Genomic DNA, 17,139 nt, shown 5'->3' with positions numbered 1-17,139 from the left:
AGGGTCGGTGCTCTATCCACTGCGCCACCTAGCTGCCCTAGTTGCCTATACTTTTGCAGAGGTAAAAGAGAAATGAACATTTCCTCAAACAGCAGAATGCCAGATGTCAATAGCTGCAACTTATGGATGATGTCTTCTAACAGGGTAATAATGGTCTCCTATTGTATAAAGTAGAGTGGGAAACCATGGTTTCTTCTTGTCCTGTACTAGGTAAAATGTGCTTAAAGATAGAGCTGACATTAGAATCCTAGTCATAACATTAGCAGCTTCTCTTGTACTAATTAACATCCAGAAAATATTGCCCCCAAGCTACAATCACTCAATTTCTCAATACCCCTTCAGTTTAAATTCAATTACATTTGTTCTTGAAGTCATAAACCTTTCAGGCAGCCTCATAACTAAGTTCAAGTAATCATTCCTTTTTAAGCCACCACCACTCCCCAAAATAGAATTTGTTTATGATTTTCCAGTACTTACAGATTTCATCCACATTCTTGAGAAATTTCTCCAAGTCTCTCTCTTCTTCCTCCTTATCCATTTTAGACCACAGTTCCCTGAGGGGGCCAGCAACAAATGATGGAAATTAATAACAATAAAACACTAAGTGGAATTTGTCAGGCTTATTAGCTCTGAAAACTAAGAAGAGTCAAGTAGTTATTTTAACACACATTTGTGTTTGTAAATGTCACTGATTACAGGAGGGTAATATATTTCTTTTCAGCTGGTGTTTAAGGCCAACAGATACTCATTAATTGTGAATGCATCCAGAGAGCTATGAGCTCTCCTCCAGCTGACAAAATCAACAATAAGACCCCTGAAGAACACCTCCAATCCACACTTCTTCAAAGTCAACACACCAAAGCAGTCTGTTCCCCTTGTCAGGAACGAGAGACAAAGGTAGAAAAGCATCTGATTAAAGTTAAGCCAGAGGGGAGCTGATGGGGAACCCTAGATAGAATAGAATTGTTGCTGAAGGCAGGCTTTGATTCTGCCAGTTGAAGGGTCTCTCTCAGTGGTGGCTGCCAGGAGGTGGATCAGGTGAGGTTGGGGCTTCTATAGCAATGTGACGGGTATTCAGAAACTGTTGACAATTTGCATCTAACTACTCACATGTACTAGTAATAACTAAATGCAACTTGTGGCTTAGCTTGTTTCTAGGAGGGACAGAGAAGCTGCTTAACTGGATGAAACAATCAGCATTTACAAAAATAATTAGTAATAACCCCTTTAATTCCAGTCTATACTTCTCAGGAGGCAGCGTGTTAAAAAACCTAAATTTAGATTGTCTCCTGGCTGTCACTAGTTCAAGCTGTGAGACCTTAGACAATTCATTTAACTTTTCCATGTCTCAATACCTCATCTATAAGATAGGGATAATATGTTAATTCCCAATTTCCACTCAGCTATCAACTTGATCTTCAAGCACAGGGCAGATCATGTTATTCCCCCTCCCGCAAACTTGAGTAGCTTTCTATCACCGTCAAAATCAAATTTTAAAAAATCCTTCTGGTGCTTCATTACCTGGCTCCCTCTTACCATTCCAGACTCCTTACTCCTTATTCCCCCCAGTCATGAACTCTGTGATCTAGTGACACTGGCCTCCTGACTGTTTGTTATTCAGGCAGGATACTCTGTCTCCTAACTCCGCATTTTCATTGGCTTTCCCCCATGCCTGAAATTCTCTCCCTTCTTGTCTGTCTCCTGGCTACCCTGAAATCCCAGTTAAAATGACACCTTCCAGAAGCTTTTCATTAACTAGGCCCTTTAATGCCAGTGACTTTCCTCTGCTGATTATCTCATTTACCCCCTGTATACCTTGTTTGAACATAGCTCCTTGAATGTTTATTTCCCTTTGTATCCCCAGAACTTAGCATAGTATCAGGTGCTTAATAAATGCTGGTTGACTTGACTTTTGTGAGGAGAGCACTTTGCAAACTTTAAAATGCTATATAAAAATTGGCTAATATGACAAAACCAGAAAATACTGGATGTTGAAAGGGCTGCGGGAAAACTGGGGCACTAATGCACTGTTGGTGGAGTTATAAACTGCTCCAACCAATCTGGAGAGCAATTTGTAACTATGCCCAAAGGACTTTAGAACTGTGCACACCTTTTAATTCAGCAATACCACTGCTAGGTTTATATCCCAAAGACATCCCAAAAAAGGGAAAAGGATCTATTTGTACGAAGATATTTATAGCAGCTCTTTTTGTGGTGGTTAAGAATTGCAAATCAGGGGCAGCTAGGTGGCCCAGTGGATAAAGCACCGGCCCTGGATTCAGGAGGACCTGAGTTCAAATCTGGACTCAGACACATGACACTTACTAGCTGTGTGACCTTGGTCAAGTCACTTAACCCTCATTGCCCCACCAAAAAAAGAAAAGAAAAGAAAGAAAGCAAGAAAGGAAGAACCAAGAATTGTAAATCAAAGGGATGCCGGTCAATTGGGGAATGGCTAAACAAGCTGTGGTGCATGATTGTGTTGGAATATTATTGTGCTATAAGAAATGACAAGCAGAATGATTTAAAAAACAAACAAACAAATGAAAAACCTGGAAAGACTGCAGAACCAGAACACTGTGTACACAGAAACAGCAACATTATATGATGACTTAGCTATTTTCAGCAATATAAAGATCCAAGACAATCACAAAGGACTCATAATGAATTATGCTGTATGGCTCCAGAACTGATACTGTCTGAATACAGACTGAATCATGCCATTTTTCTCTTTGTTTCTTTATTTTCTTTCTTTCTTTTATTTGAGTCTTTTTGTACAAAATGACTAATATGGAAATTACTTTTCGCTTTGTTTCTTTGTTTTTTTAAAAATTTCTTTCATTTTAGCCTTTTTGTATAAATGACTAATATGAAAATGTTTTACATGATTGCACATGTACAAACTATATCAGAGTTCTTATTGTCACAGGGAGAGGGAAAGAATGGAGGAAGGGATAGAATTTGGAACTTAAAAGTTTTTAAAAAATGTTAAAATTGTTTTAACATATAATTGGGGGAAAATAAAATATGTATTTTAAAATATAATGCTATTTAATATATCTTAGTAGTAGTAGTAGCAGCAGCAGCAGCAGTAGTAGTAGTTCAAAACACCAATACCAATCACTGACCAACTGCCACTTATGGGTAGGTAAATCTACAAGCCTTGGGAATGGCAACGGTCTCCCCAGACCACTGGTTCTGCTTCTAGACCAGCCCTAAAGTCATTAGGCCTGGGAACCAACCCCCTGGCAAATGCAACCTGGCAACTGCTTCTACTGAAGCCACTTCCTCTATAGCAGCTATCCCTACCAAAGAATCAGAAAAGTAAGTCCTGCATACCAAAGTCCTAGGCACTGTTAGACGTCAAAGAGTAAGATAGGATTTTTTTTGCAGGGCAATGAGGATTAAGTAACTTGCCCAGGGTCACACAGCTAGTGTCAAGAGTCTGAGGTCACATTTGAACTGAAGTCCACTGTGCCTCCTAGCTGTCCCCAGATAGAATTTTATAAGTGGAAACAACATTAAATTGATCAAACCATCTATTCAGCCACTGTTCCCTGAAGACCATGGGACCTTTTCATCTGACTTGAAGCTGAACCTTCCTTTGTGTTGTTTCCCCTAATAGAATATGAGATTCTTGAGGGCAGGGCCTATCCTGCTTTTCTCTTTGTATTCCAAGCTTTTAGCACTTTGCAGAGAGTAAGTGCTTTTTTTCATTCATGCACTGGCTGATTTTCTTAAATGTTCCCTTCATTTGATCCTCACCACAGGCCCTTGTAGTAAAATAGGAATGGCAGATAGGGAAAAGGGAAGAGAATACACATTTATATAACACCTACTATGTGTCAGTCGCTGTGCTAAATGCATTTTACAGATATTACCTCATCTGACCCATTTTCTAAGATGGTGAAACTTTAAGCAAGAGTCAGCCTTAGTGAAAGGTCAGACAGATACTGGTTTTGTGTAGCAGAGGCTCTATGGGCAAGGACTCAGTACAAAGGCTCTTTCTGCCTAAGATATGGCATAAAGACCCATAGGAAAGGCAGACATGTTAGAATTTCAGCTACTAGTATGTTTGGAAGGAAGGGGGTTTGCTGGAGGCCATCCTGGCCAAGAAGGAACTATGGAACAAAGTTCTTAACCTGTTGGTGTGATGACCCCCTTAAGACAGTCAATAGACAATCTCTTCTCAGAATTATGTTTTTAAATGCATAAAGTAAAATACAAAGGAAGCCACTTAGGCACTTTTACATATATAATCTTATTTAAACCTCACAGGAAATTGAGGCAGAGAGGTTAAGAGACACACAGCTAATAAGTGCCTGAGGCAGGATTCAAACACAGGCCTTCCTAATGCCAAGTCCAACACTGCATCCACTGTGCCACCTAGCGGTCTAAATTATATTGAAACAGCTATTAAAAAAAATATATATATATATATAAATATAAAAAAACCAAACAAGTTCATGTTTTTAGCAACATTGTAAAGATTATTAACTGTGACTTTGCTATTCTAATCAATGCAATGATACAAGACAATTAATTCCAAAGCACTCAGGAAGAAAAATGCTACCTATATACATCCAGAGAATTGATGATCTGAGCGCAGAATGAAGCCGACTTTTTTCACTTCCTTTATTTTTCTCGCTTTATTTATTTACTTTTTTTTTTTTGCAATATGGCCAATATGGAAATATATTTTGTATGGCTTCACATGTATAATTTAATATCATATTGATTGCTTTCTCAGTGGGAGGGGGAGGGGACAGGGGAGGGGAAGGGAATTTGGAACTCCAAATTTTTAAAAGTGGATGTTAAAAATAAATAAAAGCTTTTCATCCTTCCTTCCTTCCTTTCTTTCTTTCTTTTTTTTTTTTTTAAAGTTCATGGGCTCCCAAGTTAAGAATCCCTGCCCTATTATACAGGTCATGGCCTCTAAGGGACTTCCAAAAGTAGGTCCCAGTAGCAGCACACTAAATTAGGTATCAAGTTTACGATGTGGGCCCCTGCACCCTCCTAGGAGTTTTCTTTCGTACCTTAGGGCATTTCCAGGCGTTTTGGCAGAGTTCAAGCAGCAGCATCCCCAAGTTTCCAACTTAACCAAGCAAGGCCCCGTGAGGGAGCGCGCCAAAGGCTCGAAATCCCCGTTCCACCCCCTACTCCCCACCCCAATCTGAGTTCCCGTTGCCCGGGCAACGACTGTACTGCTTTCCTTTCCCCTCCTCCCTCCCCACTCCCAAACCCAAGCACCAGCCCAACCGCCGGCCCCGAGGTCAGTGGTGGTCCCGTAGCATCCCACCTGTCTCAACCTGACCTCTCCTGCTTTATCCTCTTGCTGCTTAACCCCAGGGACCGGCGCCCAGGAAGATTCCCGCCTATCCCCCGTTCCACAGACCTGAGGTGCCTACTACTCGGACTAGAAATGGCGGTCGCCGGGTGGGAGAGTGGGGCAGGGATTGGGAGAGAGGGAGAGGGGAGGGCCCATGAGGGGACGGGGTACGGATTGGTTAATGAGAGAGACGGGGCGGGGCTATTGACCTTCCAGAGGGCGGGGTCAAACTCTCTCGTGTGCTTCTGTCCTGGCAACAGAAAGGTGTAAGGGCTGGCGCTGTTGAGGGTGTGAGGCTCCCCCTCTAGCCGTCCCCTGCGAGGGTGTGGTAGAAATATGGCAGGGGGCGGAGCTTCCTGACCTGATGGCTGGGGGTGGTGGGAAGGGCACTAGCTATGAGATTTTGGGCAAGTCAACCTGTGAGTGATGGAGAAATGGGAGGCTTCTCAGAGAAGCACGAGGAAGGACCCGTTAACGGTTGGGAAAGGGACACCTCTTCCTCCTCACCCCTTCCCCTTCTTCCATCTATTACCATCTATTATTCTTCCTCCTCCTCCAAAAAAGAAACTATTCTTCATTTTTTATATATATTATGAAGAATATATATGTATGTGTATAAATGTATGTATGTGTGTGTATGTGTATATATATATATATATACATACATACATACACACACACACACACACACACACACACATATATATATATATATACACATATACATATATATAAAAGTTTTGAGTCCCAAATTCTATCCCTCCCTCCCCACACCCCTCCCTGGATGGTAAGCAGATATAGGTTATACATGTGCAATTATGTAAAACATTTCCATACTAGTCATTTTATACGAGAAGACCTGAAAAAAGAGTAAAAAGAGAAAAAAAAGTGAAAAATAGCATGCTTCAGTTCATATTTAAACAATATCACTTCTTTTTGTGGAGGTGGATCGCATGCTTCATCATTAGTTCCTTGGAATTGTCTTGGATCATTGTACTGCTGAAAATAGTTGTCATTCACAGATCTTCATGTAACGTTGCTGTTACTGTGTACAACTTCTCCTGGTTCTCTTCACTTCACTATACATCAGTTCATGTAAGTATTTCCAGGATTTTCTAAAATCATTCTGCTTGTCATTTCTTATAGCACAATAATATTCCATTATAATAACATACCGCAGCTTGTTTAGCCATTCCCCAATTGATGGGCATCCTTTTGATTTGCAATTCTTAGCCACCACAAAAAGAGGGGCTATAAATGTTTTTGTACAAGTAGGTCCTTTCTCCTTCCTTTTGGATGTCTTTAGGATATAGACCTAGCAGTGGTTTTGCTGGATCAAAGAGTATGCACAGTTTTACAGCCTTTTGGGCTTAGTTCCAAATTGCTCTCCAGAATGGTTGGATCAGTTTACAACTCCACCAACAGTACATTAATGCATTAGTGTTCCAGTTTTGTTTTGTTTTGTTTTTTCCCCAGAATCCCTCCAACATCTAACAATTTCCTTTTTTTTGTCATATTAGCCAATCTGATAGGTGTGAGGTGGTGCCTTGGAGTTGTTTTAATTTGCATTTCTCTAACCAATAGTTATTTAGAACATGTTTTCATATTGCCCTAGATAGCTTTGATTCCTTTGTTAATGGCCCGTTCATATCCTTTGACCATTTATCAGTTGAGGAATGGACAGTCTCCATTCTTAAGGAGCTTCTTCCAAACAATCTCCTCCCCCTTCCCCCAACAAGCTACCCTCCCTGTTTTTGTCCTAGATGTTGCCCAAACATACTGAAATTGTTCTCTTCAAAGTTACCAGTGATCTCTTTAAGAGCTAAATCTGATGGCCTCTTCTCAAACTTCATCCTTCACCTATCTATAGCATTTGACATTGTTGACTATTCTTTCTTCTTGGGATTTTGCTGATATTCTCCTCTCTTGGGTCTTTTACCCCTCTGACCTATCTGAAATCTCTCCTGGATCATCATTTATGTCACACATCCAGGTCCCAAATTAGGTGTATCCTAATGCTCTGTCTGTGTTCTTTATTTACATACATTCTCTCATTTATTGACCTCATTATCTCTCATGGGTTTAACTATTGTCTCAAGCAGATGACTCCCAGATTTATATATCCAAATTGAATCTCTCCTCTGAGAGTCCTGTATCATCAGTTGCTTTTTGGATACTTCAACCATGTCCAGTATGGTGCTAAGTGCTTTTTACAAACATTATCTCATTTGATTAATTTTACAGGTGGTGAAACTTGAAGCAGAGAATTGGGCTGAATCTGTTCCACTGACCTGGATGTTTGAATGGATATATGCATCCCATATGCATATATTCCATATGCATCCCAAACTCAACATGTTGAAAACTAAACTTTTCTTTCCCCTCAACCCAAACCTCCTTGGAACTGAACTTGGATATCTCTGCTGAGGGCACCGGTATCCTTCTAGTCATCCAGGTTCAAAACCTAGACTTTAGCTTTGATTCCTCACTACTTTTCGCCCTATATATTCAGTCAGTTCCCAAGTTTTGTTGATTTTACGTGAATGAATGAGGAGGGGGAAAACTTTTATTAAGCACTTACTATATGCAAAGAGCTGGGGAAGCAAAGAAAAAAAGCAAAAACAGTTCCTGTCCTCAGCTTACATTCTAATGGGGGAGACTACCTAGAAGGGAGTAGTAGACAAAGAGGGAATCGTTAGTTCTGAAAGATACAGGGTTGGTGAGTGTGGGCATGGGGGGCCAGCACAACTTTTCTCTTGTGCATCCCCTACATTCTGCTCTTGCAGCCATTGTCCTTAGTTCAGGTCCTGAGTCACGTCTCTCCTGGATTGTTAACAGCAGCCTTCTGACTAATATCCCTTCTTCAAATCTCTCTGGGCTCCTTTGGATACCATCCTCCACACACTGGTATAGTGATAGGGCTGACCAAGTCATTCAGATGCCAATAACTCCTCATTGCCTTTAAGCTGAAATATAAACTCCTTTGTTAATATGAAAAGTCCTCCCAAACTGGACCATGCCAGCTTTAACTTTTCTAACTCTCTGGTGGAACAGAAACTAAGAACAAGTGAAATCTGTCCTTTATATGTTTTAATGGAGTGGAGGGACCTACTAAGCTTAGAAAAAAAGCAGATAAATAACCATTTACTCCTCTAACCATCAAGAATATAAACCAAAGAGTGGAGGGTGCAGACTGAAGGAAGCTATGGGTGGCCCAGAGTAAAATTCTATATAAATATCAGTTATTATTATGGTGACATAATGGATAGAGAGCTGGTCTTGGTAGCTGGGAAGACTTGAATTCAAATCCAGCCTAAGACACTTAACAGCTGTGTGACTGTAGGCAAGTCACTTAATCTCTGTTTGCTTCAGTTGCCTCATCTGTTAAATGGAGAGAATAATTACACCTACCTCCTATTGTTGTGAGGATCAAATGAGATCATTTTAAAGCTCTTAACACTGCTTGGCCAATAGTCAGTAGTATATACATATTAGTTATTATTATGTTGTAATTATTGTTATTATTGTCATTCCAATTCTGACACGTGCTGGCTGTGTAACCTTGGGCAAGTCACAACCTTTCAGGGATTTAGCCCAGGGTTGTCAAACTCAGATAGAAATGAGGTGTCCCTAGGTTATCCATAAGGATCCCTACTGAGCCTCATGTTGACTTAGAAGAAAGCTTCTTAAACTTTGGGGTCTTGACCCCATATCAGGTCATATAACTGAATGTTGTTGGGGTCACAAAAAATTTGGCAACAGTAGAAGGTTATGTATAGTGTACCTATTTTATATACCTATAAACCTGGGGTTGCTTAACTGAATGTGAGGGTCATGAAAAATTTGGCAACAGTAAAAGGTTGTGTATAGTATATCTATTTTATATACCTGTATACCTGAAATCATGTCAAAATTTCTCTGGTGAAAAGGGGTCGCCAGAAAAAGTTGAAGAAGCCCTGACTTAGAAAACCACATTCACATTACTTCTATTCAATTGTATTTTTATTTATTTTGTTAAATATTTCCCAATTTACATTTTAATTTGGTTCAGCAGTTTTGGAGCTGTTTGATTGCTCTGCTCCAGCCATCTCTCTACTACTATAAGCTGTAGGGAAGGAGGGATTTTCTTTGTCCATAACTTCTTTCCTTTGTTTCCATTTTCCATCCCGGAAATTTGTTCACTCCATCCCAGAGTGAAATTCCTCAGAGATAGTCATGTGCTCTAGCTATATTGAAAAGAGCTTTCTTGGAATGGGAGACAGTCCTTCTACATTATAGGCATCAGTGTCTTTACCTCTCACTAAGCAGGGAGTTGGGGGAGGTCAAACCTTCGTGTCAGTATATAGTGGGTTTTTGTTTTGTTTTGTCTTTTAAGGCTATAGGTGTTGGGAGAGAATAGCTACAATGTTTTATTGATAATGTTCTCTTCACAAATGGAGAGAAAACCTTGATCTTCCAGCCTATTATTCTTTGAAGATACCTTTTCAATCTGAAGGCTGTAGTTGCCACAAGACATGAAATCCTAAAACCTGTTGGGTTGGGCAATCTTCTTGGTTGGGCTGAACAATTCTTCAGTTGTACCTAAGAGCCACCATTACTGCAGCACACAGGCAAGGAGTCAACCCAGTCTCTTTCTCCCTCCTGCTATAGTCCCACTTACATTTTATCTTTTTCCTCCAAGACTTTGTCACTCTTACCTCTTCAAAATGAAATTGTTGAGGAAAGATCAAGAAAGCCTGGAGGTAGTTGTGTAGGCTTTAATCACTGCTGCTAGAAAGGCTTAGGCTGGTGGATTTCTTGAGCTCAGAGGTAGTGGTTTGTCCTTTGATCTGGAAGAGGACCATGACATGGGGTGATGTCATGACTTGCACTCAGTTGGGTTTCAGTGAGGGAGGGCTATGCAGTCACCAGCCTCACTCTCTCCTCCAGAGCCATCTGGGTCCAGTGCTAAGATATATATCAGGATGACTGGAGATGGCCCCTGGATGTTTTAAGGTAATTGGGATTAAGTGACTTGCCCAGGGTCACACAGAAAGTATCTGAGATGAGATTTGAACTCAGGTCTTCCTGACTCCAGGGCTGGTGCTCTATCCATTGCACCACCTAGCTGCCTCTGAGCTCAGAGGTAGGGCTAAAGCAATGCGGTGTCAGCACTTAGTCCAGCAATAATAAGGTAAATCCCTGAAAGCAGAGAACCACCAGGCTACTTAAGAAAGAATGGATTGGACCAGATTGGGAAAATGGAGCAGGTTAAAGCTTCTGAACCAATCGGCATTGGGATAATGTTCATGAGCAGCTGCTGTACTTCTAGCTAAGAAAGAAAGGGGGATTCAGTCTCAAAAAAAAAAAAGGAAAAGAAAAGGAAGAAGTAGGACTAGGAATATGTGCAGGGGAATATAATGTAGTGGAAAGAACATTAGATTTTGACTTAGGTCACTTGGATTCAAATTACTTTTCTGACACTTCCTAGATATGAGACTTTTGCCAAATCACTAAACATCTGTGAGAAATGGTAATAGTGAAATCTCAGAAATAGCTTGATATATGAGGAGATCTTCTCAAGGGAAGCATGCCCATATAGGGAACAGCAGGGCAATATTATCTAGTGAATTACATCAACTAAAGAAAGAGCAAAGTAAGTTTTTCAGGGCTAGAGATTGAAACCAATTTGAGCTGGCTCTTGCTGATGCCCTAGAAAAAATAGGTAAAAGGTTAACTTTAATCCCTACTGTGATAGACTTATTAATATTAACTTTTCCTCCCCTGTCTAAAATCTCCACCCCATTTTCGATCATGGCTTGCATGAAGGTGTATGCATATGGAAGGGGTAACATATTAAGGAACACTTAGCTAGAACTCTTCTGGGAAGATTGTGAACCTGTGCCTAGCAACCTATGGTGGCTCAGGGGAGGGACTGATTGTGGCAGGGTGTAGGATAAATACAAGATGATTGCTTTCAGATTTGCACTCATTGCTTTTCTTTGAGTGCCCATTCTCATGAGAATGCAATAAAGGCTTTTCGTTATACCAAAGATGCCTCTGAGAGAACTTATTTCGAGAAGGTGGTCTGTACCCATTTCTCACACATCTTTAAGCCTTCCTCCCCTCCCCTGTAAAATGGAGATAGTAATCCTTGAACTGCTGACTTCCCAGGATTGTTAGAAGGAAAGGACATTTTATGTGGAGAACAATAAAGCAAAGTAAGCTAAATAAGGAGAACATTCATAATAGTCTCCAAGGCTCAGAACAGATGTTATTCAATAGAAGGAAAAGAAGGAACAGCCCATTCTTTATCTGTACAGACATACATTGGAGATATTGTGGGTTCAGTTGCAGACCAGTACAATAAAGCGAGTATTGCAATAAAGTGACTCACATGAAGTTTTTGGTTTACCAGTCAATATAAAAGTTATGTTTGCACTATAGTTTATTAAGTGTATAACAGTATTATGCTTAAAAAAACAATGTACATACTTTAATTTAAAAGTACTTTATTATTATTCCCAAAGGGCGATAAAGCTGTGCATACCCTTTGACCCAGCAATACCACTTTTGGGTCTTTTTCCCAAAGAAATCATGGAAAGGGGAAAGGGACCCACATGTACAAAAATATTTATAGCTGCTCTTTACGTGGTAGCAAGGAATTGGAAGTTGAGGGGGTGCCCATCAATTGGGGAATGGCTGGACAAGTTTTGGTATATGAATACAATGGAATACTACTGTGCTGTAAGAAATGATGAGCAGGAGGAGTTAAGAGAAACCTGGAGGGTCTTACGTGAGCTGATGATGAGTGAGATGAGCAGAACCAGAAGAACATTGTACACAGTATCATCAACATTGAGTGTTGATCTACTGTGATGGACTATATTCTTCTCACCAATGCAATGGCACAGAAGAGTTCCAGGGAACTCGTTATAGAAGAGGATCTCCAAATCCAAGAAAAAAAAGAAAAAAAAAAGAACTGCGGAGTATAGATGCTGAATGAACCATACTATTTCTTTTGTTTTTGATGCTATTGTTTTTTTCTATTTTGAGGTTTTTCATCATTGCTCTGATTTTTTCTCTTATAACATGACTAATGCAGAAATAGGATTAATGTTATTATGTGTGTGTATATATATATATATATATATATATAACCTATAGCAGATTACCTGCTGTCTAGGGGAGGGGGGGAGGGAGGGGAGGGAGGGAGAAAAATCTGAAATTGTAAAGCTTGTATAAACAAAGGTTGAGAACTATCTTTACATGTAACGGAAAAAATAAAATACTTTATTAATTTTTAAAAAGTACTTTATTGCTTAAAAAATATCAGCTGAGCCTTCATCAAGACATAATCTTTTTGCTGGTGGAGGGTCTGGCCCCCATGTTGATGGTTGCTCATTGATCAGGGTGGTGATTGCTGAAGGTTGGGGTGGCTGTGGCTGCTTCTTAAAATAAGACAACAATGGAGTTTGCTGTATTGATTGACTAATCCTTTCACTTAAACACTTAGCGGCTATCATAGAGTTATTAATTGACCTAATTTCAATACTGTGTCTCAGTAAATAGGCCAGAAAAGAGAGAGGAGGAGAGAGAAAGTCTAGGTAGAAGAGTCAAAATATATACAATATTTATGGATTAAGTTCAATGGCTCATATGGGAGTAGTTAATGGTTTCCTAAAACAATTACAATAGTTACATCAAAGATCCCTGATCACAGATTTTCATAACAAAGTAGTAATGAAAAAGTTTGAAATATTACAAGAATTACCAAAATGTGACACAGAGGCACAATGTGAACATATGCAATAGATTTGCTTGATGCAGGCTTGCCACAAACCTTCAATTTGTAAAAAATGCAATATCTGGGAGGTACAATAAAGAGAGGCATGATAAAAATGAAGTATGCCTGTACTGAGGACATAAGAAAAAAATTGACCTAAACTGTAATCGGTGGGATTTAGGTTGGAGCCTGAAAGCACTAGTTCTGAATGTGGTTCATGAGGGTCTGTCAGGAGATCTGTGAAATCGTCCAAATTGCAGGTCATGATAGCCAGCAAGATGGTTCAGTGAATAGAACACTGGTCCTGGAATCAGTCCTGAGTTCAAATTTGGCCCCAGACACTTAACTAGCTGTGTGATCCTGGACAAGTCTCACCAATTGCCTTAGTTTCCATGACTGTAATATGGGGGCAATTATAACACTTATCTCCCAGGGTTTTGAGGATCAAATGAGATAACTTTTATAAAGTGCTTCCTTAGTATAGTGCCTACAACATAGTAGATGTTTAGTAAATGTTTACATCTTCCTTATGTATATTTCTCACTACAAATTTTAAATTGTGTCAAAAGCAAAGAAAAATGAATACTTTTAGGAGTTTGTCCTCATAATAATTGACCCATACAAAGATTTCATAAGATTTTTTGTTGGAATAAGCGGGGGCAATTGAAATTGGAGGTCCATAAGGCTTGTTGACATGCTAAATGGTTTACAGATGGGAAAATATGAAGATACCTGACATAAGGAAGAACATGAGCAAAATAATTTAGGAGACAACACACGTAAAAAGCCTTATAGTGGGGGGCAGCTAGGTGGCGAAGTGGATAGAGCACCGGCCCTGGAGTCAGGAGTACCTGAGTTCAAATCCGACCTCAGACACTTAACACTTACTAGCTGTGTGACCCTATGCAAGTCACTTAACCCCAATTGCCTCACTAAAAAAAAAAAAAAAGCCTTATAGCTTTTATAGGAGACAGAGATAGATTGCAAACTCCCACAAATGGGTAATGTGAGATCATTATACTTAAAGCATGAATTCTTAGCCTGTGGTCTGTGAATTTATGTTTAAATATATATTTTGATAACTATATTTCAATATAATCGGTTTATTTTGTAATCCTGTGTTTTATTTAATGCATTAGACAACATTCTGAGAAGGGATCTATCCATAGGCTTTCACCAGATTGCCAAAGGGGTGTCCATGATACAAAAAAGCTTAACACCAGATCTAAAGGAACAGGAAACCAGGGGCGCCTGGGCAGTCATATTTTATAGAAGTCATAAACAAAGAAACAGCCACTTCTCATCGACTTTTGGTGATATCGTTCAGTTGTTTCAGTTGTGTCTGACTCTTAGTGATCCCTTTTTTGGGTTTTCTTGGCAAAGATACTGGAGAGGTTTGCCATTTCCTTCTCATTTTAAAACTTATTTTACAGATGAAGAAATGGAGGCAAACAGGGTTAAGAGACTTCCCCAGAGTCACATGGCTAGTAGGTGTCTGAGGCCAGATTTGAACTCAGGAAGAGGAGTCTTTCTGACTCCAGGCCCTGTACTCTAACTGTACTACCTGCTTCTCATCTAACTAGAGAAATTTAAATGCAGTGCTCCTGGAAGGCAAGGACTTTAAGACTCAATGATTCCTCAAATGATGGGGACTTATATTATTTCAAGGCATTCTCACAGATAACTTGAGCACTAATGGACGTGTGATTTCCTCCACGTGCACACCCTCTTCAGCAGAGCAAATCACAACCCATACGTACCTAACCATCCTGTGCTGTACGACTCTGGTCTGTTTTCTCCACACTAAATCAGTGGCCAGCTACCTTTCCTGGGGCCTTCCTCTAGGTCTCTTCATATTATGTGGATGTCAATAGAGCATGTGAATTCTCTTTAACACTCTTTCTTGCTATTATTACTTGATTAATTTGCCTTTTATGTCTTGTAATACTTATCTTTGATGATATCCTAGTTCTCCCACAGAGTTCATAAATCATTTGACCTACTAATTCCCACCCTATGCCTTTCTGTAGCCTTCTGGGTGACCTTCAACTTAAGTTTTTGGAGAGTAAGGTATTACTTAACTGACAGTCATACAATATTACCAGAAAAATAACAGAGTTTAAAAGATATCCCTTTGTTTCAGCAAGAAGCTTGGAGTAGGGCAGCTAGGTGGCACAGTGGATAGAGCACCAGCCCTGGGTTCAGGAGGACCTGAGTTCAAATCCAGCCTCAGGCACTTAACACTTACTAGCTGTGTGACCCTGGGCAAGTCACTTAACCCCAATTGCCTCACCCCAACCCCCCCCCCAAAAACAAACAAAACTCTGAGTTGTTTTAGGGGGCAGCTAGGTGGCACAGTGGATAAAGCACTGGCCCTGGATTCAGGAGGACCTGAGTTCAAATTCGGCCTCAATCACTTGACACTTACTAGCTGTGTGACCCTGGGCAAGTCACTTAACCCTCATTGCCCCACAAAAAAAAAAGAAGTTTGGAGTACCCAAAAAATGAAAATTCCTAAAGGCAATCCAGCCCATTCTCTTCATTTCTGGGCCCAGGTTATCAGGCTCAGTGTGAATCCAAAATACTCGTACCTGTAGGCCAGCTCTATAAGGTTATCCTTCCAACTACACATTGAAGCCTGGAAAATAGGCCTTCTTCATTCACTTGACTTTTCTGATATGGAGTCAGGATAAACTCTTTCAGAGTGAGTGTACATGACAGACACTTGATCCTCAGGATGATTTTGTGAAGTGGTGAGGATAGGTGATAGTATTCCCAAGTACCAAATGAGGAAAGTGAGACCACACAATTGGCATGGTCCCACTCAAACCCAGTTTTCTCTTTCAGACAAAGGATAAATGATGTAAAGCATCAAGGAAGATAGATAATTTAGTTATTGTACCATGGATAGTGCTCATTCTCTCCAGTTCGATGGCAAGCTCCTTCAGGACAAGGGACCATGACTCAATAATTCTTAGCCTTCTCCACAATGCATATATGTGTCATATCTTTCAGCATTAGCAGAGGATGAGCACTGTTACCATGTCCCCAGAGCAAGAGAAGCAGGGGAAAGAAAAAAAAATTAACCTTTATGAAGAAGCTACTGTATGAGGAACATTATGCTAGGAATTGGAGCAAAGCCAAAATTGGGATCATAGGATCAGGGCCGGAAGGGACCTAGGAGGTCACACTGGACAATCCTTTTATTTTAGAGTTGAGGAAACTGAGGCCCAGTGAGGTACATGACTTGCCCAAGCTCATGAGGCAATGAGTGGCAGAATTTGAATTTGAACTCAAGTCTTTTGACACTGAGTCTTGCATTTTATTTTATTTTAATTTTCTATGTCACCAGCAAAGGTTTAGCAATGAAAGGAACCTTAGAAATAATTTAGTCCAGTAGTCCTCAAAATGTGGTCTGCACACTCCAGGAGGTCTGGAAAATTCTGGGAATCCATGAAGTCAAAACTATTTTCATTATAACATGAAGCTGTCATTTGCCTATTCAAATAGTTTTTCCTTTTCTAGTGATAAACCTGTCTGTTTTCTTATTTACTTCAACCAAAACAACATAACTCAGCAGACTAAAGGCAGAAACAGAATCTAGCTGTCTTTTATTAGGTTAGCTGTTAAAGAGATTTGCAAAAATATGTAAAACAATGCTACTCTTCTCACTCTTTTTCTTTTGTTTTGGGAAGAATAGTTATTTTTCATAAATATGCTATTTATATCAATATAGGATAAGGTTAGCATTAATTTTAAATGAAGTAATGCATATTTTAACGTTATCAGTTTTAATGTCTGATACAGTAAATATTGATAGATATATAACCCATATAATCGAAATCTCTTTTGGGGTCCTCAATAATTTCTAAGAGTATAAGGGGTTGGGGGGCAGCTAGGTGGTGCAGTTGATAAAGCACTGGCTCTGGATTCAGGAGGACATGAGTTCAAATCCAGCCTCAGATATTTGACACTTACTAGCTGTGTGACCCTGGGCAAGTCACTTAACCCCAATTGCCTCACCAAAAAAAAAAAAAAAAAAAGA

The 17,139-nt window shown here is 39.9% G+C and overlaps 1 protein-coding gene across 6 annotated transcripts in view; it reads right to left on the bottom strand.

The window, feature by feature from the left end:
- TTC12 (tetratricopeptide repeat domain 12) overlaps positions 1-5,447 on the bottom strand; it is a 56,689-nt gene extending 51,242 nt beyond the window's left edge. For 3 of the 6 annotated variants that reach the window (XM_043995189.1, XM_043995193.1, XM_043995194.1), the window contains exons 1-2: positions 5,300-5,437; positions 478-554 (exon numbers count right to left, since the gene is read on the bottom strand). In XM_043995189.1, the coding sequence (XP_043851124.1) occupies positions 478-538 (61 nt within the window). In that variant the 5' untranslated portion in view covers positions 539-554; positions 5,300-5,437. Of the gene's footprint in view, positions 1-477; positions 555-1,521; positions 1,547-5,036; positions 5,144-5,299 lie in introns of those variants that run through there. The other 3 variants (XM_043995191.1, XM_043995190.1, XM_043995192.1) reach the window with 3 other exon arrangements.
- Positions 5,448-17,139: the final 11,692 nt, after the last annotated feature.

Source organism: Dromiciops gliroides, chromosome 3, assembly GCF_019393635.1.
Source record: "Dromiciops gliroides isolate mDroGli1 chromosome 3, mDroGli1.pri, whole genome shotgun sequence".
Taxonomy (NCBI): Eukaryota; Metazoa; Chordata; class Mammalia; order Microbiotheria; family Microbiotheriidae; genus Dromiciops; species Dromiciops gliroides.
Note: the sequence above shows the minus strand (reverse complement) of the source record. Positions and strands in the feature narration are given on the sequence as shown.